The following is a 26,064-nucleotide window of genomic DNA, read 5'->3' as shown; positions in this document are numbered from 1 at the left end:
CCTAAGTCACATGACTTTACCTATTGACTTGCATTTAAGCCATATAGTGCTATGGGCGTCAGCACAATGTTATCTATATGGCTCACATGAACTAGCTTCCCCTGATGTGAAAAGCAAATACAAAAGCATGTGATCATGGGGCTGTATTTAGGGACTAAGAAACAGACAAAAATTTAGAGGTTTAAAGGGATACTAAACCCAATTTTTTTCTTTAATGATTCAGATAGAGGCCCCAAGTTATCAAGGTCTGTCGGACCTGATCCGACAGTGCGGATCAGGTCCGACAGGCCTCGCTGAATACGGCGAGCAATACGCTTGCCGTATTCAGAGCAGGTGGACAGGTTATGGAGCAGCGGTCTTTGTGACCGCTGCTTCATAACTGCTGTTATGAAGCAGAGCATGCAATTTTAAGCAACTTTCTAATTTACTCCTAATATCATTTTTTCTTCATTCTCATGCTATCTTTATTTGAACAAGCAGGAGTGTAAGCTTAAAAGCTGGCCTGTTTTTATTTCAGCACCTGGGTAGTGCTTGCTGATTGGTTACTAAATGTAGCAAACCAATCAGCAAGCTCTACCAAGGTTCTGAACCAAAAATGGGCTGGCTCTTAACCTTCCATTCCTGCTTTTTCAAATAAAGATAGCAAGAGAACGAACAAAAATAGATAATAGGAATAAATTAGAAAGTTGATTAAAATTGCATGCTCTATCTCAATAATGAAAGAAAAAAAAATTGTGTTTTGTATCTCTTTAAAGGTTATAAAGTATGTTAATATAACTATGTTTTTTGTGCATGTTTTTTGTGTGCAAAGCTGGGGAATGGGTAGTATCTATCTTTTTAAACAACAATTTTTGTGTTGACTGTCCCTTTAAGTGTCTAGTTCTTTACATATATTTTCCTGACCAGCAAATTGAAATACTGGACTTTCCAGTAAGATATTGGGCACCTGCAACCTGAATACATTTTCCTTAAAAAGACAGTAAAGTTAAAATGAAACAAAACTATTTAGATGGGATCATGAAATTGTAAACAACTTCATTTCTATTATAAAAAATGCTTAGTTCTCTTGGTATTCTTTGTTAAAAAACATACCTAGGTAGTCTTAAAAGGAGCAATGTACTACTGGGAGCTAGCTGCTGATTGTGGATGCACATATATGCTACTTGTCATTGGCTCACCAGATGTGTTAATCTAGCTCCCAATAGTGCAATGCAGCTCCTTCAACAAAGGATATCAAAGAAACAAAGAACATTTGATAATAGAAGTTAATTTTATGGTCTATCTGAATAATGAATGTTTAATGTTGGCTTTACTATCCCTTTAATTCCTATTTGATGACATTTGTTAGGTAATGGTTCTGTCAACAAAATGAAATGAAATTTGTATCCTTTAGTGCACAAGCCCCACATTGTGATCACATGTATACCTTAAATTATTATATTAAATCATTAAATGTAAATTCAAGTAAGCTCTGAGGTTTAATTATGATAGAAGCACTGGCAAGACAGATAATAGTTTGTATCATCCATTGATTTATTTATTAATTATACATGTCTCTGTACATCTTTCTTCTATTAGTCACACAATATTTGCCACACAAAAATAAAAATGAAGTTATAGAGAACTAAGGCAAAAGGGGAAAATAACGTTTGTTATAATTATCAAGGCACATTTGGAAAATGAAATAAATAACATCTGAGCTACTCTTCACATGTCATATTTAAATAGTTACAAGAATATATATAATAAATACACACAAATATTAATCCATTCAAACATAATGTTACATTAGTGTTCAAAAGTGCTGTTTCAGTTCTACAGATCATTATGAAAAGGAAAAACTAGCACAGTTATTCATTTACTTTTATTTCCCATCAAAACATAAAATATTAGGAAAAAAGTTTAATACACTTCTGATCTTGGTGCTGCCTATGAGACTTGCCATATCAGCCTATCAATAATATTTTTGTGTATGTGGAGCACAACATATATATAAAAAATAATATAAAACACTTCAGGCCACATCAATGGTGTTAAGGATAAAAACCTGTTTGGAATTATGTCTCTAAAATTGTATTAAGTTAAAGAACTGTTGGACTTATGAGATTAGATGGACAGCGAGAGAAAAAGAGGTAGAAATTCTTGCAAGTGAGCAATATAAATGGTATACCAGTCCCTCCTTGATTTAGCACACAGAATATGAGGTTGCCACAATATTTTCCATACATCTTCAAGAGCAATAACTGATGGCAGATTTATTTAAAAAAACAAAACAAATGTGATAATCTGTCTTTTCTCGTACCAAAGGCACTAGTACACAAACAGAATATATATTATCCATGGAAAGCTCCTGATTCCAGGCGCCATTTATGTAAGACAGTCTTATCCCTGTTTTATTCTCACCTCCAGATTGGTGAGGCTTCCAGGTGTGAATTCCTCACCCTACGAGGTAGGGAGGAGTTAATAACGTGAACTGCCATACGTGCAACAGCTACAGATTTCTTAGTGTTAATTGATGAAGTCCAATCTGATTCTTTCTTGGACTCCGGGGTACGCCAGGAGTTGTCTGCAGGCTTTTGAGGTACAGATACATGGCGTCTAGAAGTTACAGTAGGGCTGCTTTTATTCTCAGATACTTTGCCATGTTCAATATTTAGAGGAAGGGTTTCCTTTTTGTCTTTGGGACTCTCAATAATTTTGGCCGTGGCTATTTTCAGTGGCTCAGCGCTATGCAGATTTACTTTGTGTGTAATCTTCCCAATCCTGGATTCCTTCTGCTCCTGTTTATGGATAGACATATTTTGGTTTAGACCCCCTGGTCCCTGATAACTTACTGCAGCTGCTTCTTTAGTTAAGTGAACCCTTCTAACTCCAAATCCTAAGTCACTGTGAGGCCTTTTTGTGCTAGTTACACTTCTTTTTAATATGGGTGTCCTCTGATGATCTGATTTCTTGCTCACCAAACTATTTGAGAAACTCTCCAAACTGCTATTATCTGTGCTTATTTCCTTTTTTGATCCTACCAATTTGTCAGAAGAGTTTTGCAATTCTCTCTTCCATTTGGCACATGGGCTTGGAGATTCCTTTTGTGCCATAGGACAATCCTGTTTGACAGTCTTGGCAAATGACTTATAGTTAGGTGTAGTCCTTGATGCTTTGTTTGGTTCCCTCCTGGATTCTTTTAGCTTCTCTTGTGGTGATGAAATCTGAAAATTTGTTTCTTTAGTCCGTATCTGCTTTTTAAAGGCTAAAGTCTCTCTTGGTGGAATTCTAGTTGTAAAACTCGTAGACTTGTATAGTGAATGTTTACAAGGTTCAGGCATTGACTGAGCTAGTAATTGGTTTGCAGAGTGAGACTCAAGCTCAGATTGCAACTTGCTGGTTGATCCCATCCAAGACTGGGTTTGTGATTGGGTCGCAGAGTGAGGAACAAGCTCAGATTGAGACTTGTTGGATGATCCCCTCCTAGACTGGGCTAGTAATTGATTGGCATTTTTAGAAGCACATGGGGATACAGACTGACTCATATTTTCATTTTGATTTTGGTCTTCAAGATGGCAGCAAATATTCCCAAGCTCAATTACTGAAGTACACCGCTGCTGTAATGTTTGATTATTGGTATCTAATTTACAATTATCTTGAGATTTCCTGGATTTTTCTAGTTCAAATAATGCCAATTTATCGCTGGAGATTACAGATTCAGACTGTGATGTTAATGATTGTCTGCGACTTTCGTGTTGATGTTGGGCCAGATGAATGTTGCTGATTTCACATTGAGTCTGAGTCTGAGTTTGTACTTGCTGGTAATTATTATGTTCACAATGGTCTAACAATGGGCATACTGATTTACAGGATATAACTTCTTCATCTTTGTCTTTATAACTGTGGGGTATAGGAGACTCAGAATGACCTAGTGATTGAATGTGGATCTCATGTGTATGTTGTAATAGTAACAGACCTGAGATATCAGGTGCAAGCTGGACTTGTGATTGAATTGGACCAGAGTGGTCTAATGTTTGCTGTGCAACTAAGTCAGGCTGGACCATTGGCTGTTTGTAAGTATCTGATTCAGACTGTGTTTGTCGTTTAGGAGTATTTGATTCAATCTCAGCTAGAATTTGTCTGGGAATATCTGATTGAGGTTGATCTAGTTGTTGCCTGGAGTCACAATTGGCTTCAGCTGACAGTTCCTTGAGAATACCTTGAGAGTTAGGTTGTGCTAATGATTGTATGCAAGTATCTGACTCAAGCAAAATTAGTTGTTTGGGAGTATCTGATTCAGTCTCAGATAGTTGCTTGGAAACATCAACTGTTTGTTGAGGTAATTCTTGTCTGTATATATCTGATTCATGTTTAGCTAGTCTTTGCCCAGGAGAATCTGATTCACTCTCAGCTAGAAGCTGTTTTGTAGTATCGGAATGAGATTGATCTCGCAGTTTTATGAATGTATCTGACTGAGGTTGAGTCAGTTGTTGTCTGCAAATATATGGCTCAGTTGAAGTTAGTAGCTGATAAGAAGTATATGATCCTGTCTCAGCTAGAGGCTGGCTTATTGTATTTGATTGAGGCTGAACTAGTAATTGCTTCTGACAATCTAACTTGGGTTGCCCTAATTGTTGTATGGATGTATCTGATTCAGTCTCAGCTAGCAGTTGTTTGGAAGTATTTGATTGAGGGTGAGCTAGAGATATCCCATGAGTGATTGTCTGTGTTGTGGGTCTGGGATACCATAGTGGCAGTTTACGAGAATCTGATTTACATGGAGGCAGTGTTTCCCTGGAGGTATCAAGTGCAGACATGCCAATTGATTGTCTCAAACTTTTAGGTATAACTAGGTCTAATGGATGACTTGAGGACTCAGTTATAAGCTGTGCAATTGATGAACTTGGTATCTGAAGTCCATTCAGTGCTTGTAGTGGATCTAAAGAATCAGATCCAGTGACAGCTAATATTTGTCTGAGATCGCCTGATTCAGACTGAGCAATTTGTTTTCTGAGTTTATTAGATTCAGCTCCAGTGTGTAATAGTGTTTGGCTGTATGCGTCAGATCTACAGTCAGAAAATGTTTGTCTGAAGACATCAGGTTCAAACTGTGAAATTGAATGCCTTGGAACATCAAATATATGATTTCTTTGTCTTACTTTCTCAAGTCCATGGTGATATAATGCTGGACTTGTAAACTCTGCTCCATGTTGAGTTGACTGGCTTGTGGTCTCGGGTGCAAACTTAGATGCTGATTCTTGAAGTCTAAACTGGGATGGTAATTGATTTTGGGCCTGATTTTCAAGCTGTTGCTGTGGTGATTGGCCATGGATGGCAGGTTCCAGCTTAATTTGATCGTTTCTCGGTTTTCTAGTATTTTGTATGTATGAGGTTTTATTAGCAAGCCCATATAGTTTTTGAATTGGAGTCTCAGTTAAAAGTTGATTTGAAAACTGAATTGTTGTCTTCCATGCAAATTGTCTTGGTACTAGGCTACTGGCCTCTGTAAAAAGTTGAGCTTCTTGTTGAGGGAAGGCTAATGAGTGCCTGGCCGTATGGGCTAATGATTGTTGAATCCTTATTCCAGAAAGATTATTAAATCCATGCTGTGCTGGTGACTGACTTGCGATCTCAGGTTCACACTGTGTTTTTAACTGTGCTTTGGTGTAAGAGGCAGCCTGGTTTAGTTCTTGGGCATGGGCCTCAGATCTTTCATGTTCTGTTGATTGACTGCCGTTATCTGTGCAAGGCTGTGATAATGTTGGAGTAGAATCTCCATGTCTAGTTGTGAATAATGAGAAGTTTGAAGGGTCAGACAGTGCTTGTAATTGGCTACTGGATTTGGGTTCTGATTGTCCGAGGTTCTCAGACTCCTGCTTTACTACACAGGAATTTGAATTGACTAGTGACTGACATAGTTTCTCTGAGTGTATTTCAGTTGTAGAGTATAAGCTGAATTCATTGATGCTATTTGTAGAGTTCATGTCTTTGTACATTGTATAAGCCATTTGCTGATTCAGCACTCGTTCTGAGACTTCTCGTATTTTTTGAGCATCCTTTTCATCACAAAATTCTTGGATGTTTTCAAAATTATGCCTTTGATGTATTATAGTACTAGGAGAGCTTGAACTCAAAGTGCGCATTCTACACAGACGTAGCCTGCTAGGCCTAAAAACATTACGTAAGTTCCTTTCCAAGGTAAGTTCCAGGTCATCCTCAACCTTACGACACTCCAGTGAACTGCAGATAGCCATGGAATGTCTCTTCTGTAAACGTTCCTTCTCCCATTTTTGTCGCCTCTGTTCCTCCAGTTCCCTATCCCTATTTTCCTGCAGGAACATAAATCATATAGGTTAATAGCTGTGAAAGTTTTAAAATAGGATTTTTATTTCAGGATTCTCAAAATGTTCACCTCATGATTACAAAATATTAAAGGGACAGTTCACCCAAAAATGTTCTCCCCTTTAAATTATTCCCAATGATCCTTTTAACCTGCTAGAGTGTATTAAATTGGTTACAAGTAGCTCCGTTACTCCTATTTCAGAATTTGAAATGGCAGATTTAGCCTGTGGTACCGCCACCTATACTGAACAAATTAATACTGGAGTATAGGCTATTGAATAGCCTAAGTATTCACAGCCAGCAGAAGAGAGTACACTCTCAGTGGGATGCAGGACAGTTAAAGGGATACTCAGGTTAAATTTACATTTTCATGATTCAGATACAGCATGTCATTTTAAACAACTTTCCAATTTACTTCCATTAAAAAAAATGTGCACAGTCTTTTATATTTACAATTTTTGAGTCACCAGATCCTACTGAGCACGTGCAAGAATTCACAGACTATACGTATACGCATTTGTGATTGGCTGATTGCTATCACATGGTACAAGGGGAGTGGAAATATACATAACTTTGAAATTTGTTATAAAAAAATTGACTACTCATTTACAGTTCAGACTAAGTGCTATTGCATTGTCTTGTTATCTTGCATTTGTTGATTATGCAAATCTAATGTGTTGACTGGTCCTTTAAGTAATAAAATAATAATTTTCCATTGTTCTCTCTATGTATTGAGCTTTGGTGTTCCAGCCAAATAAAAGATAAGGAAGCAAGTCTGTTTACACAAACTTAGAACATAATAAGATCTGATATCACCTTTAAGTTCAAACCATTGTAATAGTCTGTGGTTTCAAAGCACAAAATCAGCTACTTCATATACACAAATAAGCATGAAAATGGAATTTCTCAAATATTTTATACTCTGCAGTTGGTATAACAAGTCATTTAAAATACATTAATGGAAAAACAATTTTACAGTGTACTGTCCCTTTAATAGATATGTTGGCTTTAATTTTTCCTTTAATTAATCACTTTTCTTAATTCACTTGGAACTCACAAATATTACCAATAAAACAAACCAGTGTCATAAATAAAGCTAATTGTCTAAGGAGTGAAGGTACGTAAATCATCCAGTGGTCCTAGGTTACTGAAACAAATTCATGAGCATATTCACTATTAAATCACTAGAAAAATAAGCACCTGACCAATTTTTTTAAAGGGACATTCATGTCAAAATTAAACATGATAGTTTAGATAGTATACAATTTAAACAACAAAAAAAGATTTCCAATTGACTTCTATTATGATATTTACTTTTGGCTAGATTACGTTAGATTGCGTTATGAGGGGTGCGGTACTAACTTGCACGTTATCCTCACCGCTCACTTTCCTACAGCGCTGGTATTACAGGTTTTTACAAACCCGGCGTTAAAAGGCAAGAAGTGAGCATAGAGCAAAATTGAGCTCCATACCGCACTCCAATACCAGCGCTGCTTAAGTCAGCGGTGAGCTGGTTGTATGTGCTCGCGCACAATTTCCCCATAGACATCAATGGGGAGAACCGGCTGAGAAAAAGTCTAACACCTGCAATAAAGCAGCGTAAATCTCAGTAACGCAGCCCCATTGATTCCTATGGGGAAACACATTTTATGTTTACACCTAACACCCTAACATGAACCCCGAGTCTAAACACCCCTAATCTTACACTTATTAACCCCTAATCTGCAGCCCCTAACATCACGCCATCTACCTACACTTATTAACCCCTAATCTGCCGCCCCCAACCACGCCGCCACTATAATAAACATATTAACCCCTATACCACCGCACTCCCGCCTCGCAAACACTAGTTAAATATTATTAACCCCTAATCTGCTGCCCCTAACATCGCCGCCACCTACCTACACTTATTAACCCCTAATCTGCTGCCCCTATATTATATTTATTAACCCCTAAACCTAAGTCTAACCCTAACACCCCCTAACTTAAATATAATTAAAATAAATATAAATAAAACTTACTATCATTAACTAAATAATTCTTATTTAAAACTAAATACTTACCTTTAAAATAAACCCTAAAATAGCTACAATATAACTAATAGTTACATTGTAGCTAGCTTAGGGTTTATTTTTATTTTACAGGCAAATTTGTATTTATTTGAACTAGGTAGAATAGTTACTAAATAGTTATTAACTATGTAATAACTACCTAGCTAAAATAAATACAAATTGACCTGAAAAATAAAACCTAACCTAAGTTACACTAACACCTAACCTAACCCTACAATTAAATAAATTCCCTAAATTAAATACAATGAACTAAATTAAAAACAATTAGCTAAATTACAAAAAAACAACAACACTAAATTACAGAAAATAAAAAACAAATTAAAAGATCTTTAAACTAATTACACCTAATCTAATAGCCCTATCAAAATAAAAAACATAATTTATGCTTACCTGATAAATTCCTTTCTTCTGTTGTGTGATCAGTCCACGGGTCATCATTACTTCTGGAATATAACTCCTCCCCAACAGGAAATGCAAGAGGATTCACCCAGCAGAGCTGCATATAGCTCCTCCCCTCTACGTCAGTCCCAGTCATTCGACCAAGAAACAACGAGAAAGGAGTAACCAAGGGTGAAGTGGTGACTGGAGTATAATTTAAAAGATATTTACCTGCCTTAAAACAGGGCGGGCCGTGGACTGATCACACAACAGAAGAAAGGAATTTATCAGGTAAGCATAAATTATGTTTTCTTCTGTTATGTGTGATCAGTCCACGGGTCATCATTACTTCTGGGATACCAATACCAAAGCAAAAGTACACGGATGACGGGAGGGATAGGCAGGCTCATTATACAGAAGGAACCACTGCCTGAAGAACCTTTCTCCCAAAAATAGCCTCCGAAGAAGCAAAAGTGTCAAATTTGTAAAATTTGGAAAAAGTATGAAGCGAAGACCAAGTTGCAGCCTTGCAAATCTGTTCAACAGAGGCCTCATTCTTAAAGGCCCAAGTGGAAGCCACAGCTCTAGTGGAGTGAGCTGTAATTCTTTCAGGAGGCTGCTGTCCAGCAGTCTCATAGGCTAAACGTATTATGCTACGAAGCCAAAAAGAGAGAGAGGTAGCAGAAGCTTTTTGACCTCTCCTCTGTCCAGAGTAAACGACAAACAAGGAAGAAGTTTGGCGAAAATCTTTAGTTGCCTGCAAGTAGAACTTGAGGGCACGAACTACATCCAGATTGTGTAAAAGACGTTCCTTCTTTGAAGAAGGATTTGGACACAAGGATGGGACAACAATCTCTTGATTGATGTTCCTGTTAGTGACTACCTTAGGTAAGAACCCAGGTTTAGTACGCAGAACTACCTTGTCTGAGTGAAAAATCAGATAAGGGGAATCACAATGTAAGGCTGATAACTCAGAGACTCTTCGAGCCGAGGAAATAGCCATTAAAAACAGAACTTTCCAAGATAACATTTTTATATCAATGGAATGAAGGGGTTCAAACGGAACACCCTGTAAAACGTTAAGAACTAAGTTTAAACTCCATGGTGGAGCAACAGCTTTAAACACAGGCTTGATCCTAGCTAAAGCCTGACAAAAGGACTGGACGTCTGGATTTTCTGACAGACGTCTGTGTAACAAGATGGACAGAGCTGAAATCTGTCCCTTTAATGAACTAGCTGATAAACCCTTTTCTAAACCTTCTTGTAGAAAAGACAATATCCTAGCGATCCTAACCTTACTCCAGGAGTAACCTTTGGATTCGCACCAGTATAGGTATTTCCGCCATATTTTATGGTAAATCCTTCTGGTAACAGGCTTCCTAGCCTGAATCAGGGTATCAATAACCGACTCAGAAAAACCACGTTTTGATAAAATCAAGCGTTCAATTTCCAAGCAGTCAGCTTCAGAGAAGTTAGATTTTGATGTTTGAATGGACCCTGTATCAGAAGGTCCTGTCTTAGAGGTAGAGACCAAGGCGGACAGGATGACATGTCCACTAGATCTGCATACCAAGTCCTGCGTGGCCAAGCAGGTGCTATTAGAATTACTGATGCTCTCTCCTGTTTGATTTTGGCAATCAATCGAGGAAGCAGCGGGAAGGGTGGAAACACATAAGCCATCCTGAAGTTCCAAGGTGCTGTCAAAGCATCTATCAGAACTGCTCCCGGATCCCTGGATCTGGACCCGTAGCGAGGAAGTTTGGCGTTCTGGCGAGACGCCATGAGATCTATCTCTGGTTTGCCCCAACGTCGAAGTATTTGGGCAAAGACCTCCGGATGAAGTTCCCACTCCCCCGGATGAAGAGTCTGGCGACTCAAGAAATCCGCCTCCCAGTTCTCCACTCCCGGGATGTGGATTGCTGACAGGTGGCAAGAGTGAGACTCTGCCCAGCGAATTATCTTTGATACTTCCATCATTGCTAGGGAGCTTCTTGTCCCTCCCTGATGGTTGATGTAAGCTACAGTCGTGATGTTGTCCGACTGAAACCTGATGAACCCCCGAGTTATTAACTGGGGCCAAGCCAGAAGGGCATTGAGAACTGCTCTCAATTCCAGAATGTTTATTGGAAGGAGACTCTCCTCCTGATTCCATAGTCCCTGAGCCTTCAGAGAATTCCAGACAGCGCCCCAACCTAGTAGGCTGGCGTCTGTTGTTACAATTGTCCAGTCTGGCCTGCTGAATGGCATTCCCCTGGACAGGTGTGGCCGATGAAGCCACCATAGAAGAGAATTTCTGGTCTCTTGATTCAGATTCAGAGTAGGGGACAAATCTGAGTAATCCCCATTCCACTGACTTAGCATGCATAGTTGCAGCGGTCTGAGGTGTAGGCGTGCAAAAGGTACTATGTCCATTGCCGCTACCATTAAGCCGATCACCTCCATGCATTGAGCTACTGACGGGTGTTGAATGGAATGAAGGACGCGGCATGCATTTTGAAGTTTTGTTAACCTGTCTTCTGTCAGGTAAATCTTCATTTCTACAGAATCTATAAGAGTCCCCAAGAATGGAACTCTTGTGAGAGGAAAGAGAGAACTCTTCTTTTCGTTCACTTTCCATCCATGCGACCTTAGAAATGCCAGAACTAACTCTGTATGAGACTTGGTAGTTTGAAAGCTTGAAGCTTGTATTAGAATGTCGTCTAGGTACGGAGCTACCGAAATCCCTCGCGGTCTTAGTACCGCTAGAAGGGCACCCAGAACCTTTGTGAAGATTCTTGGAGCCGTAGCCAATCCGAATGGAAGAGCTACAAACTGGTAGTGCCTGTCTAAGAAGGCAAACCTTAGATACCGGTGATGATCTTTGTGGATCGGTATGTGAAGGTAAGCATCCTTTAAATCCACTGTGGTCATGTACTGACCCTCTTGGATCATGGGTAAAATTGTCCGAATAGTTTCCATTTTGAACGATGGAACTCTTAGGAATTTGTTTAGAGTCTTTAAATCTAAGATTGGCCTGAAAGTTCCCTCTTTTTTGGGAACCACAAACAGGTTTGAGTAGAACCCTTGTCCTTGTTCCGACCACGGAACCGGATGGATCACTCCCATTGTTAACAGATCTTGTACGCAGCGTAGAAACGCTTCTTTCTTTATCTGGTTTGTTGACAACCTTGACAGATGAAATCTCCCTCTTGGGGGAGATAATTTGAAGTCTAGAAGGTATCCCTGAGATATGATCTCTAGTGCCCAGGGATCCTGAACATCTCTTGCCCAGGCCTGGGCGAAGAGAGAGAGTCTGCCCCCTACTAGATCCGGTCCCGGATCGGGGGCTCTCGGTTCATGCTGTCTTTGGGGCAGCAGCAGGTTTCCTGGCCTGCTTGCTTTTGTTCCAGGACTGGTTAGGCTTCCAGCCTTGCCTGTAACGAGCAACAGCTCCTTCCTGTTTTGGTGCAGTGGAGGTTGATGCTGCTCCTGTTTTGAAATTCCGAAAGGGACGAAAATTAGACTGTCTAGCCTTAGCTTTGGCCTTGTCTTGAGGTAGGGCGTGGCCCTTACCTCCCGTAATGTCAGCGATAATTTCTTTCAAACCGGGCCCGAATAAGGACTGCCCCTTGAAAGGTATATTAAGTAATTTGGACTTAGAAGTAACATCAGCTGACCAGGATTTTAGCCACAGTGCCCTGCGTGCCTGTATGGCGAATCCTGAGTTCTTAGCCGTAAGTTTGGTTAAATGTACTACGGCCTCCGAAATGAAAGAATTAGCTAGTTTAAGGACTCTAAGCCTGTCCGTAATGTCGTCTAGCGTAGAGGAACTAAGGTTCTCTTCAAGCGACTCAATCCAAAATGCTGCCGCAGCCGTAATCGGCGCGATACATGCAAGGGGTTGTAATATAAAACCTTGTTGAACAAACATTTTCTTAAGGTAACCCTCTAATTTTTTATCCATTGGATCTGAGAAAGCACAGCTATCCTCCACCGGGATAGTGGTACGCTTAGCTAAAGTAGAAACTGCTCCCTCCACCTTGGGGACCGTTTGCCATAAGTCCCGAGTGGTGGCGTCTATTGGAAACATCTTTCTAAATATTGGAGGGGGTGAGAACGGCACACCGGGTCTATCCCACTCCTTAGTAACAATTTCAGTTAGTCTCTTAGGTATAGGAAAAACGTCAGTACTCGCCGGTACCGCAAAGTATTTATCCAACCTACACAGTTTCTCTGGTATTGCAACAGTGTTACAATCGTTGAGAGCTGCTAAGACCTCCCCTAGTAGTACACGGAGGTTCTCCAATTTAAATTTAAAATTTGAAATATCTGAGTCCAATCTGTTTGGATCAGAACCGTCACCCACAGAATGAAGCTCTCCGTCCTCATGCTCTGCGAGCTGTGACGCAGTATCAGACATGGCCCTAGCATTGTCAGCGCACTCTGTTCTCACCCCAGAGTGATCACGCTTGCCTCTTAGTTCAGGTAATTTAGACAAAACTTCAGTCATAACAGTAGCCATATCTTGTAATGTTATCTGTAATGGCCGCCCAGATGTACTAGGCGCCAAAATATCACGCACCTCCCGGGCGGGAGATGCAGGTACTGTCGCGTGAGGCGAGTTAGTCGGCATAACTCTCCCCTCGCTGTTTGGTGAAATTTGTTCACATTGTACAGATTGACTTTTATTTAAAGTAGCATCAATACAGTTAGTACATAAATTTCTATTGGGCTCCACCTTGGCATTGGAACAAATGACACAGATATCTTCCTCTGAGTCAGACATGTTTAACACACTAGCAAAAAACTTACAACTTGGTTATAATCTTTTTTAGCAAAAAACGTACTGTGCCTCAAAGAGGTACTAACGATTAAATGACAGTTGAAATAATGAACTGAAAAACAGTTATTGCATCAAATTTTAAAACAACACAACTTTTAGCAAAGGTTTGTTCCCATTAGTAAAAAACAACACTAATTAAATTTGTACATAAGAAAACAAAACAACGTTTTTTATACACAGTCACTATAAGAATTCTCACAGCTCTGCTGAGAGAATTTACCTCCCTTCAAAGAAGTTTGAAGACCCCTGAGATCTGTCAGAGATGAACCGGATCATGCAGGACATATAAAAGTAGCTGACTGGAATTTTTTGATGCGTAGCAAAGAGCGCCAAAAACGGCCCCTCCCTCTCCCACACAGCAGTGAAGAGAAACGAAACTGTCACAATTAAAGCAAAAAACTGCCAAGTGGAAAATAATGCCCAAACATTTATTCACACAGTACCTCAGCAATGTAAACGATTCTACATTCCAGCAAAAACGTTTAACATGAGAATAGTTATTAAAAGGATTAGTGACCTTAACACAGTAGTTCCGGTGAAATACCATCCCCAGAATACTGAAGTGTATACATACATGTCATTTTAACGGTATGGCAGGCTTTTCTCATCAATTCCATTCAGAAAATAAAAACTGCCACATACCTCAATGCAGATTCATCTGCCCGCTGTCCCCTGATCTGAAGCCTTTACCTCCCTCAGATGGTCGAGAACAGCAATATGATCTTAACGACTCCGGTTAAAATCATAGTAAAAAATCTCTGTCAGATTCTTCCTCAAACTCTGCCAGAGAAGTAATAACACGCTCCGGTGCTATTTTAAAATAACAAACTTTTGATTGAAGTCATAAAAACTAAGTATAATCACCATAGTCCTCTCACACATCCTATCTAGTCGTTGGGTGCAAGAGAATGACTGAGACTGACGTAGAGGGGAGGAGCTATATGCAGCTCTGCTGGGTGAATCCTCTTGCATTTCCTGTTGGGGAGGAGTTATATTCCAGAAGTAATGATGACCCGTGGACTGATCACACATAACAGAAGAAAAAGCCCACCCAAAATTAAAAAAAAACCCTAGCCTAAACTAAACTACCAATAGCCCTTAAAAGGGCCTTTTGCGGGGCATTGCCCCAAAGAAATCAGCTTTTTTACCTGTTAAAAAAAATACACACAACCCCCCAACAGTAAAACCCACCACCCACACAACCAACCCCCCAAATAAAACCCTAACTAAAAAAACCTAGCTCCCCGTTGCCCTGAAAAGGGCATTTGGATGGTCATTGCCCTTAAAAGGGAATTTTGCTCTATTGCGGCCAAAAGCCCTAACCTAAAAATAAAACCCACCCAATACACCCTTAAAAAATCCTAACACTAACCCCCAAAGATCCACTTACCGGGAAAAGTCTTCATCCAAGCGGCATGATGTCCTCAATGAAGCCGGCAGAAGTGGTCCTCCAGACGGGCAGAAGTGGTCATCCAGATGGGCAGAAGTCTTCACCCAGACGGCACCTTCTTTCTTCATCCTTCCGACGCGGAGCGGCTCCATCTTCAAGACATCCGGCGTGGAGCATCCTCTTCCAATGACGTCTTCTTGCTGAATGAAGGTTCCTTTAAATGACGTCATCCAAGATAGCGTCCCTTGAATTCCGATTGGCTGATAGCATTCTATCAGCCAATCGGAATTAAAGGTGAAAAAATCCTATTGGCTGATGCAATCAGCCAATAGGATTGAACTTCAATCCTATTGGCTGATCCAATAGCCAATAGAGCTTGCATTCTATTGGCTGTTCCAATCAGCCAATAGAATGCAAGCTCAATCCTATTGGCTGATTGGATCAGCAAATAGGATTGAAGTTCAATCCTATTGGCTGATTGCATCAGCCAATAGAATTTTTTCACCTATAATTCCGATTGTCTGATAGAATTCTATCAGCCAATCGGAATTCAAGGGACGCCATCTTGGATGACGTCATTTAAAGGAACCTTCATTCAGCAAGAAGACGTCGTTGAAAGAGGATGCTCCGCGCCGGATGTCTTGAAGATGGAGCCGCTCTGCGTCGGAAGGATGAAGATAGAAGATGCCGTCTGGGTAAAGACTTCTCCCCGTCTGGAGGACCACTTTTGCCCGTCTGGAGGACCACTTCTGCCGGCTTCGTTGAGGACATCTTGCCGCTTGGATGAAGACTTCTCCCAGTAAGTGGATCTTCAGGGGTTAGTGTTAGGATTTTTTAAGAGTGTATTGGGTGGGTTTAATTTGTAGGTTAGGGCTTTGGGCCGCAATAGAGCTAAATGCCCTTTTAAGGGCAATGCTCATCCAAATGCCCTTTTCAGGGCAATGGGGAGCTTAGGTTTTTTTTAGTTAGGGTTTTATTTGGGAGATTGGTTGTGTGGGTGGTGGGTTTTACTGTTGGGGGGGTTGTGTATATTTGTTTTTTTACAGGTAAAAGAGCTGATTTCTTTGGGGCAATGCCCCACAAAAGGCCCTTTTAAGGGCTATTGGTTGTTTAGTTTAGGCTAGGTTTTTTTATTTTGGGTGGGCTTTTTTTATTTTGATAGGGCTATTGGATTAGGTGTAATTAGTTTAAAAATCTTGTAATTAGTTTTTTATTTTCGGTAATTTAGTGTTTGTTTGTTTAGCTAAGTGTTAGGTGTTAGTGTAACTTAGGTTAGGTTTTATTTTACAGGTCAATTTGTATTTATTTAGCTAGGTAGTTATAAAATAGTTAATAACTATTTAATAACTATTGTACCTAGTTAAAATAAATACAAACTTGCCTGTAAAATAAAAATAAACCTTAAGCTAGATACAATGTAACTATTAGTTATATTGTAGCTAGCTTAGGGTTTATTTTATAGGTATTTAGTTTTAAATAGGAATTATTAAGTTATTAATTGTAGGTTTTATTTAGATTTTAATTATATTTAAGTTAGGGGGTGTTAGGGTTAGACTTAGATTTAGGGGTTAATAAATTTTATATAGTGGCTGCGACGTTGGGTGTGGCAGATTAGGGGTTAATAAATATAGGTAGGTGGAGGCGATGTTAGGGACAGCAGATTAGGGGTTAATAAAATTTAAATAGTGTTTGCGAGGTGGGAGTGCGGCGGTTTAGGGGTTAATATGTTTATTATAGTGGTGGCGATGTCCAGAGCGGCAGATTAGGGGTTAATAATTTAATTTTAGTGTTTGCAATGCGGGAGGGCCTCGGTTTAGGGGTTAATAGGTAGTTTATGGGTGTTAGTGTACTTTTTAGCACTTTAGTTATGAGTTTTATGCTACAGCTTTGTAGTGTAAAACTCATAACTACTGACTTTAAAATGCGGTACGAATCTTGACGGGATAGGGTGTACCGCTCACTTTTTGGCCTCCCAGGACAAGCTCGTAATACCGGCGCTATGGAAGTCCCATAGAAAAAAGACTATACGCAATTTGCGTAAGTTGATTTGCGGTAAGGCCAAAGAAGTGTGCGGTGCCCCTAAATCTTTTTATTATCTGATAACGCTGCTTTTTCACTATAATGCAAAACTCGGAATCTAGCCGTATGTTCTCTATGTATCCTTTATTAAAGAGTAGGTAGGTAGGTTTAGGAGTGTGAACATGTCTGGCAGCAATTTTGCAAAATTTGTTTTGACAGTCTTGACTGTTGCAATCTAGTGCTCAAAAGCAGCTGTCATATAGTTCTCCAGACATGTGCATGATACCTATCTAGGCATTTTCTTCCACAAAGGATGCCATGAGAACGAATACATTTGATAATACAAAAATATAAATATATAAATGAATATAAATTGGAAACTTTTTAAAAATCAAATGCTCTGTCTGAATCATTGAAATATTTTTTTTTGGTTTGATAAGAATATCACTAATTTAAAGTTAATAATAAATGCAGACTGGAATCCAGGTCATTGTCTGTGATACAGACTTTACTAATATATTGTTTACTGCCCCTTTAATGTATCACTTTCTAATAAACAAAATGGCTGGACAATGGTCTCCCTGGTCATGGTGATGTGAAAGAATTGAATGTTTTCCTAAACCTACCTTTATAGCCAACTGAAACTTCTGACAGAAGCAAGTGAATATTTTGCAACATTCCTCCAGTCGGAAGGTCTTTTCATCCTCGCAGAGGAATTGCATCAAGTTCTGCCTGGCATCCTGCAAGGTTTCAATCTCCTTCTGGACCTCTAGGAGCTGATCTTCTGCATACTATAAAAATGGGACAATGGCTAATTTTCAGAACTTGTTTTAAGAAGTACTGTAATTGCTTTAATAATGTAAAATGATGTACAGTTCCTTCTTTAGTAGCTGTCTCTTTAGATTAGAAAAAAACTAATTAGTTATTTAATGGCTACACAACTTCAGGGAAACTAAAATAATGTAATATGTATAAGTTGGTTCTTTCTGCTGGAACCACACTCTTATTGGGCAGCTGACAGAGTTTCTATAACATTCATATAAGGTTCATGCTAAAAGGAATAATTAGTGTGTGCCTCATGGGTGTATCACATCTCATGTTATGTCTTACTGAACACCAAAGTGGCTCAGAATGCAAAGGGAATTTGGCAGTCTCATTATATGACAATGGAATAAAACCAGGGCTTATTTAAAGGGACAGTTCAACTAAAAAAATTATCCCATTTAAATTATTCCCAATGATCCTTTTAACCTGCTAGAGTGTATTACATTGTTTACAAGTAGCTCATTTACTCCTATTTTTTTTATTGAAATAGCTGATTTAGTCTGTGGTACAGCCACCTATGCTGAAAGTTTAGATACTGGAGTATATGCTATTGACAAGCCTAAGAAAATACAGCCAGCAAAGAAGTTACACTCTCAGTGGTGTGCAGGATAGTTAAGTAATAAATTGATTATTTTCCATTGTTCTCTCTATGGGGCCTATTTATTAATGTACGAGCCGGGGGGTGTCAATCAACCTGATCGTATTCGATCGGGTTGATTTCTGTCCACCGCCTCAGAACAGGTGGACAAATTATGGAGCAGCGGTCTTTAGACCGCTACTTCATAACTTCTGTTTGGAAACAAGGGGCATCAAGCTCCATTCGGAGATTGATAATTCGGCCCCAATAGGTGAATGTCACACATGCAGGTGAGTATTTTCCTTGCAGAGTGAACATAGGGGTTGCTTGAATAGAACATTCCTGTAACCTTAACAGGGTATGTATATGCTATTGTATGCATCTGTTTCAGGAGGCCTGCCCACTTTTAAAACAGGCAGTTAACACTCATTGGGGTAGATTTATTAAGCAGTGGATGCTGCTTTCTACCCGCAATGTTTCTAACTTGCCATAAACATAAGTTAAGAAGCAGTGGTCATAAGACTGCGGCGCTGCTCCTTAACTCATCCGCCACCTTTTAGATACGATCGGAATGATTGACACCCCTTGCTAGTGGTGATTATGCAGCGGGCGGCATTGCACAAGCATTTCACCAGAAATGCTTGTGCAATGTTAAATTTAGCGGTCAGGCTGACATGATTCTCTACATGAGCTTTTTGGTTGAAAACGCATTTGCGGTTGTGCGTTTTTAAGAAACAATACAATATAGCAGTGTGATCACTTGAGAAAATCACCTCCCAATTCAACAATAAAGCATTTTTTTTTATCAGGAACAAATCACCAATAGATTGTGATCAATGTCAAAGTTTGATCAGCTCCAGAACAGCAATGCAGTACTGTGAGCTAGCTAAACAAATCTGTTGAACCATTGGCAAGAGGCATATGTGCATAGCCACCAATAACTAGCTAACTACCAACAGTGCATTGCTGCTCCTGAGTCTAGCTAGGTATGCTTTTCAACAAGGATACAATAGAACAAAATAAATGTGTTAACATAGATAAACTTAAAAGTCTCTTAAATTGGCATACTCTTTTTCTGACCCTCTGACCCATGAAAGCTTAATTTTGACTTTCATGTCTTTTTAAGAGCTTTATTATTTCTAACTTGGCAGGACCTTCAAAAACACACAAGATTCAGAGTTACAGGAAATGGTGGCAAAATGAATAAAGGTGTATATATATAAATATAAATAAATATATATATATATATATATATATATACACACAGTGGGGCAAAAAATATTTAGTCAGCCACCAATTGTGCAAGTTCTCCCACTTAAGAAGATGAGAGAGGCCTGTAATTTTCATCATAGGTATACCTCAACTATGAGAGACAAAATGTGGAAACAAATCCAGACAATCACATTGTCTGATTTGGAAAGAATTTGTTTGCATATTATGGTGGAATTTGGTCACCTACAAACAAGCAAGATTTCTGGCTCTCACAGACCTGTATCTTTTTCTTTAAGAGGCTCATCTGTCCTCCACTCATTACCTGTATTAATGGCACCTGTTTGAACTTGTTATCAGTATAAAAGACACCTGTCCACAACCTCAAACAGTCACACTCCAAACTCCACTATGGTGAAGACCAAAGAGCTGTCGAAGGACACCAGAAACAAAATTGTAGACCTGCACCAGGCTGGGAAGACTGCATCTGCAATAGGCAAGCAGCTTGGTGTGAAGGAATCAACTGTGGGAGCAATAATTAGAAAATGGAAGACATACAAGACCACTGATAATCTCCCTCAATCTGGGGCTTCACGCAAGATCTCACCCCGTGGGGTAAAAATGATCACAAGAACGGTGAGCAAACATCCCAGAACCACACAGGGGGACCTAGTGAATGACCTGCAGAGAGCTGGGACCAAAGTAACAAAGTCTACCATCAGTAACCGACTACGCCGCCAGGGACTCAGATCCTGCAGTGCCAGACGTGTCCCCCTGCTTAAGCCAGTACATGTCCGGGCCCATCTGAAGTATGCTAGAGAGCATTTGGATGATCCAGAAGCGGATTGGGAGAATATCATATGGTCAGATGAAACCAAAGTAGAACTGTTTGGTAGAAACACAACTTGTCGTGTTTGGAGGAGAGAGAATGCTGAGTTGCAACCAAAGAACACCATATCTACTGTGAAGCATGGGGGTGGCAACATCATGCATTGGGGCTGTTTCTCTGCAAAGGGAACAGGATAACTGATCCATGTACATGAAAGAATGACTGGGCCATGTATCGTGAGATTTTGAGTGCAAACCTCCTTCCATCAGCAAGGGCATTGAAGATGAAACATGACTGGGTCTTTCAGCATGACAATGATCCCAAACACACCGCCCGGGCAACGAAGGAGTGGCTTCGTAAGAAGCATTTCAAGGTCCTGGAGTGGCCTAGCCAGTTTCCAGATCTCAACCCCATAGAAAACCTTTGGAGGGAGTTGAAAGTCTGTGTTGCCAAGCGACAGCCCCAAAACATCACTGCTCTAGAGGAGATCTGCATGCAGGAATGGGCCAACATACCAGCAACAGTGTGTGACAACCTTGTGAAAACTTACAGAAAACGTTTGACCTCTGTCATTGCCAACAAAGGATATATAACAAAGTATTGAGATGAACTTTTGATATTTATCAAATACTTATTTTCCACCATAATTTGCAAATAAATTATTTCCAAATCATACAATGTGATTGTCTGGATTTGTTTCCACATTCTGTCTCTCATAGTTGAGGTATACCTATGATGAAAATTACAGGCCTCTCTCATCTTCTTAAGTGGGAGAACTTGCACAATTGGTGGCTGACTAAATACTTTTTTGCCCCACTGTATACTGTATATACAGTCATATGCAAAAGTTTAGGCACCCCTGACAATTTCCATGATTTTCATTTATAAATTATTGGGTGTTTGGATCAGCAATTTCATTTTGATGTATCAAATAACTGAAAGACACAGTAATATTACAGTAGTGAAATTAGGTTTATTGGATTAACAGAAAATGTACAATATGCATCAAAACAAAATTAGACAGGTGCATAAATGTAAGCACCCTTGTCATTTTGTTGATTTGAATACCTGTAACTACCTAGCACTGATTAATTGGAACACACAATTGGTTTGGTGAGCCCATTAAGCCTTGAACTTCATAGACAGGTGCATCCAATCATGAGAAAAGGTATTTAAGGTGGCCAATTGCAAGTTGATGTTCTCTATGACTCTCCTCTGAAGAGTGGCAACATGGGGGCCTCAAAACAACTCTCAAATGACCTGAAAACAAATGGCTAGATTACGAGTTGTGCGTTAAGGTAAAAAAGCAGTCTTAAGAGGTCCTAACGCTGCTTTTTTACGCCCGCTGCTATTACGAGTCTTGAAGGTTTAGGGCCACCGCACACTTCTTTGGCCTTACCGCAAAACGACTTACGTAAACTACGTAAAGTCTTTTTTCTATGGGACTTCCATAGCGCCGGTATTACGAGTCTGTCCTGGGAGGCCAAAAAGTGAGCGGTACACCCTACCCCGTCAAGAGTCCTAACGCATTTAAAAGTCAGTAGTTAAGAGTTTTATGGTACAACGCCGTAACATAAAACTCATAACTAAAGTGCTAACAAAATACACGAACACCCATAAACTACCTATTAACCCCTAAACGGAGGCCCTCCCACATCGCAAACACTAAAAGAAAATTTGTAACCCCTAATCTGCCGCTCCGGACACCGCCGCCACCTACATTAAATTTATGAACCCCTAATCTGCTGCCCCCAACATCGCCGACACCTATATTATATTTATTAACCCCTAATCTTCCGCCCCCAATGTCGCCACAACCTACCTACACTTATTAACCCCTAATCTGCCGCCCCCAACATCGCTGCCACTATAATAAACATATTAACCCCTAAACCGCCGCACTCCCGCCTTGCAAACATTAGTTAAATATTATTAACCCCTAATCTGCCGTCCCTAACATCGCCGCTACCTACCTACATTTATTAACCCCTAATCTGCCGCCCCCAACGTCGCCACCACTATACTAAATGTATTAACCCCAAACTTAAGTCTAAGACTAACCCCTAACTTAAATATAATTTAAATAAATCTAAATAAAATTACTATAATTAGCTAAATTATAATTACAATAACACTACACTATAATTAAATAAATTTACTAAATTAAAAACAATTAAATAAATTAAATTAAATTACCTAAAGTACAAAAAAAACAAAACACTAAATTACAGAAAATAATAAACAAACTACAAGATATTTAAACTAATTACACCTAATCTAATCGCCCTATCAAAATAAAAAAAAGCCCAAAGTAAACCCCAAAGTAAACTCTTTTACTGTAAAAAAAAATACAAACAACCCCCAACAGTAAAACCCACCACCCACACAACCAACCCCCCAAATAAAATACTATCTAAAAAAACCTAAGCTCCCCATTGCCCTGAAAAGGGCATTTGGATGGGCATTGCCCTTAAAAGGGCAGTTAGCTCTTTTGCGGACCAAAGTCCCTAACCTAAAAGTAAAACCCACCCAATACACCCTTAAAAAAACCTAACACTAACCCCCTGAAGATCGACTTACAGTTCTGAAGACCGGACATCCATCCTCAAGGAAGCGGCAGAAATCTTCATCCAACCGGGCCGAAGTCCTCAACGAAGCTGGGAGAAGTCTTCATCCAAGCCGGGCGAAATGGTCCTCCAGACGGGCAGAAGTCTTCATCCAGACGGCATCTTCTATCTTCATCAATCCGACGCGGAGCGGCTCCATCTTCAAGACATCTGACGCGGAGCATCCTATTCATTCAACGGACTAACGACAAATGAAGGTACCTTTAAGTGACGTCATCCAAGATGGCGTCCCTTAGTTTCCGATTGGTAGAAAAAAACAGAATTTATGCTTACCTGATAAATTTCTTTCTCTTACGGTGTATCCGGTCCACGGCTTCATCCTTACTTGTGGGATATTCTCAATCCCTACAGGAAGTGGCAAAGAGAGCACACAGCAGAGCTGTCCATATAGCTCCCCTCAGGCTCCGCCCCCTCAGTCATTCGACCGACGATTAGGAGAAAAAGGAGAACCATAGGGTGCAGTGGTGACTGTAGTTTACAAAAATAAATTTAAACCTGACTAAATTGCCAGGGTGGGCCGTGGACCGGATACACCGTAAGAGAAAGAAATTTATCAGGTAAGCATAAATTCTGTTTTCTCTTACATTGGTGTATCCGGTCCACGGCTTCATCCTTACTTGTGGGAACCAATACTAAAGCTTTAGGACACGATGAAGGGAGGGAACAAGTCAGGTAACCTAAACGAAAGGCACCACTGCTTGCAAAACCTTTCTCCCAAAAATAGCCTCCGAAGAAGCAAAAGTATCGAATTTGTAAAATTTGGCAAATGTATGCAGTGAAGACCAAGTCGCTGCCTTACAGATCTGTTCAACAGAAGCCTCATTCTTGAAAGCCCATGTGGAAGCCACAGCTCTAGTGGAATAAGCTGTAATTCGTTCGGGAGGCTGCCTTCCAGCAGTCTCATAAGCCAACCGGATGATGCTTTTCAGCCAGAAAGATAGAGAGGTAGCAGTTGCTTTTTGACCTCTCCTCTTGCCAGAATAGACGACAAACAAGGACGAAGTCTTTAGTTGCTTTTAGATAAAACTTTAGAGCACGAACTACATCAAGATTGTGCAACAGACGTTCCTTGTTAGAAACTGGATTAGGACACAGAGAAGGAACCACTATTTCCTGGTTAATATTCTTATTGGAAACCACTTTTGGAAGAAAACCAGGTTTGGTACGCAAAACGACCTTATCTGTATGAAACACTAGATAGGGTGAATTACACTGTAAAACAGACAATTCAGAAACTCTTCTAGCAGAAGAAATAGCTACCAAAAACAAAACTTTCCAAGATAGTAACTTAATATCTATGGAATGTAGAGGTTCAAACGGAACCCCTTGAAGAACTGAAATAACTAAATTTAGACTCCATGGAGGAGCCACAGGTCTGTAGACAGGCTTGATTCTGACTAAGGCCTGTACAAATGCCTGAACATCTGGCACGGCTGCCAGACGCTTGTGTAACAGAACAGACAGAGCAGATATCTGTCCTTTTAAGGAACTAGCTGACAGACCTTTCTCCAATCCTTCTTGGAGAAAGGATAGTAACCTTGGAATCCTAATCTTACTCCATGAGTAACCCTTGGATTCGCACCAAGAAAGATATTTCCGCCATATCTTATGGTAAATTTTCCTGGTAACAGGCTTTCTAGCCTGGATCAGAGTATCTATAACTGATTCAGAGAACCCACGCTTAGCTAGAATTAAGCGTTCAATCTCCAAGCAGTCAGTTGCAGAGAAACTAGGTTTGGATACTTGAATGGACCTTGGATTAGAAGGTCCTGCCTCAAAGGTAGCTTCCATGGTGGAGCCGATGACATATCCACCAGGTCTGCATACCAAGTTCTGCGTGGCCACGCAGGAGCTATCAGAATTACCGAAACCTTCTCCTGCTTGATTCTGGCTACTAGCCGAGGGAGAAGAGGAAACGGTGGAAAGACATAAGCTAGATTTAATGACCAAGGCGCCACTAAGGCATCTACCAATGTCGCCTTGGGATCCCTGGACCCGTAACGTGGAACTTTGGAGTTCTGGCGTGACACCATCAGATCCAGATCTGGAAGGTCCCATAGTTGGGTTAACTGGGCAAAAACCTCCGGGTGGAGCTCCCACTCCCCCGGATGGAAAGTCTGACAACTCAGATAATCCGCCTCCCAGTTGTCCACTCCTGGGATGTGAATTGCTGATAGATGGCAGGAGTGATCCTCTGCCCATTTGATGATCTTGGATACCTCCCTCATCGCCCGGGAACTCTTTGTTCCTCCCTGATGATTGATGTACGCTACAGTCGTGATGTTGTCCAACTGAAATCTGATGAATTTGGCCTCCGCTAGCTGAGGCCAGGCCTGGAGCGCATTGAATATCGCTCTCAATTCCAAAATGTTTATCGGGAGAAAAGACTCTTCCCGAGACCATAGACCCTAAGCTTTCAGGGAGTCCCAGACCGCACCCCAGCCTAAGAGGCTGGCGTCGGTCGTGACAATGATCCACTCTGGTCTGCGGAAACTCATTCCCTGAGACAGGTGATCCTGAGACAACCACCAGAGTAGTGAGTCTCTGGTTTTCTGGTCCATTTGTATTTGGGGAGACAAATCCGCATAATCCCCATTCCACTGTTTGAGCATGCACAGTTGCAGTGGTCTTAGATGAATTCGAGCAAAAGGGACCACGTCCATTGCCGCAACCATTAGTCCTATTACCTCCATGCACTGAGCCACGGAAGGTTGAGGAATGGCATGAAGAACTCGACAAGTGTTCGAAAGTTTCGACTTCCTGACCTCCGTCAGAAAGATTTTCATTTCTACCGAGTCTATTATTGTTCCCAGGAAGGGAACCCTTGTGAACGGGGACAGAGAACTCTTTTCTACGTTCACCTACCACCCGTGAGACCTTAGAAAGGCCAGAACGATGTCCCTATGAGCCTTTGCTTTGTGAAAGGACGACGATGGTATTAAGATGTCGTCTAGGTAAGGTGCTACTGCAATGCCCCTTGGTCTTAGCACCG

The 26,064-nt window shown here is 40.4% G+C and overlaps 1 protein-coding gene across 1 annotated transcript in view; it reads right to left on the bottom strand.

The window, feature by feature from the left end:
- Positions 1-1,511: 1,511 nt before the first annotated feature.
- LOC128645825 (uncharacterized) overlaps positions 1,512-26,064 on the bottom strand; it is a 111,261-nt gene continuing 86,708 nt past the window's right edge. The window contains exons 11-12 of the mRNA XM_053699100.1: positions 17,632-17,796; positions 1,512-6,311 (exon numbers count right to left, since the gene is read on the bottom strand). Coding sequence (XP_053555075.1) covers positions 2,400-6,311; positions 17,632-17,796 — 4,077 coding nt within the window. The 3' untranslated portion in view covers positions 1,512-2,399. The remainder of the gene's footprint in view (positions 6,312-17,631; positions 17,797-26,064) is intronic.

Source organism: Bombina bombina, chromosome 1 (assembly GCF_027579735.1).
Source record: "Bombina bombina isolate aBomBom1 chromosome 1, aBomBom1.pri, whole genome shotgun sequence".
NCBI lineage: Eukaryota > Metazoa > Chordata > Amphibia > Anura > Bombinatoridae > Bombina > Bombina bombina.
This window is presented reverse-complemented; position numbering and strand designations above follow the sequence as displayed.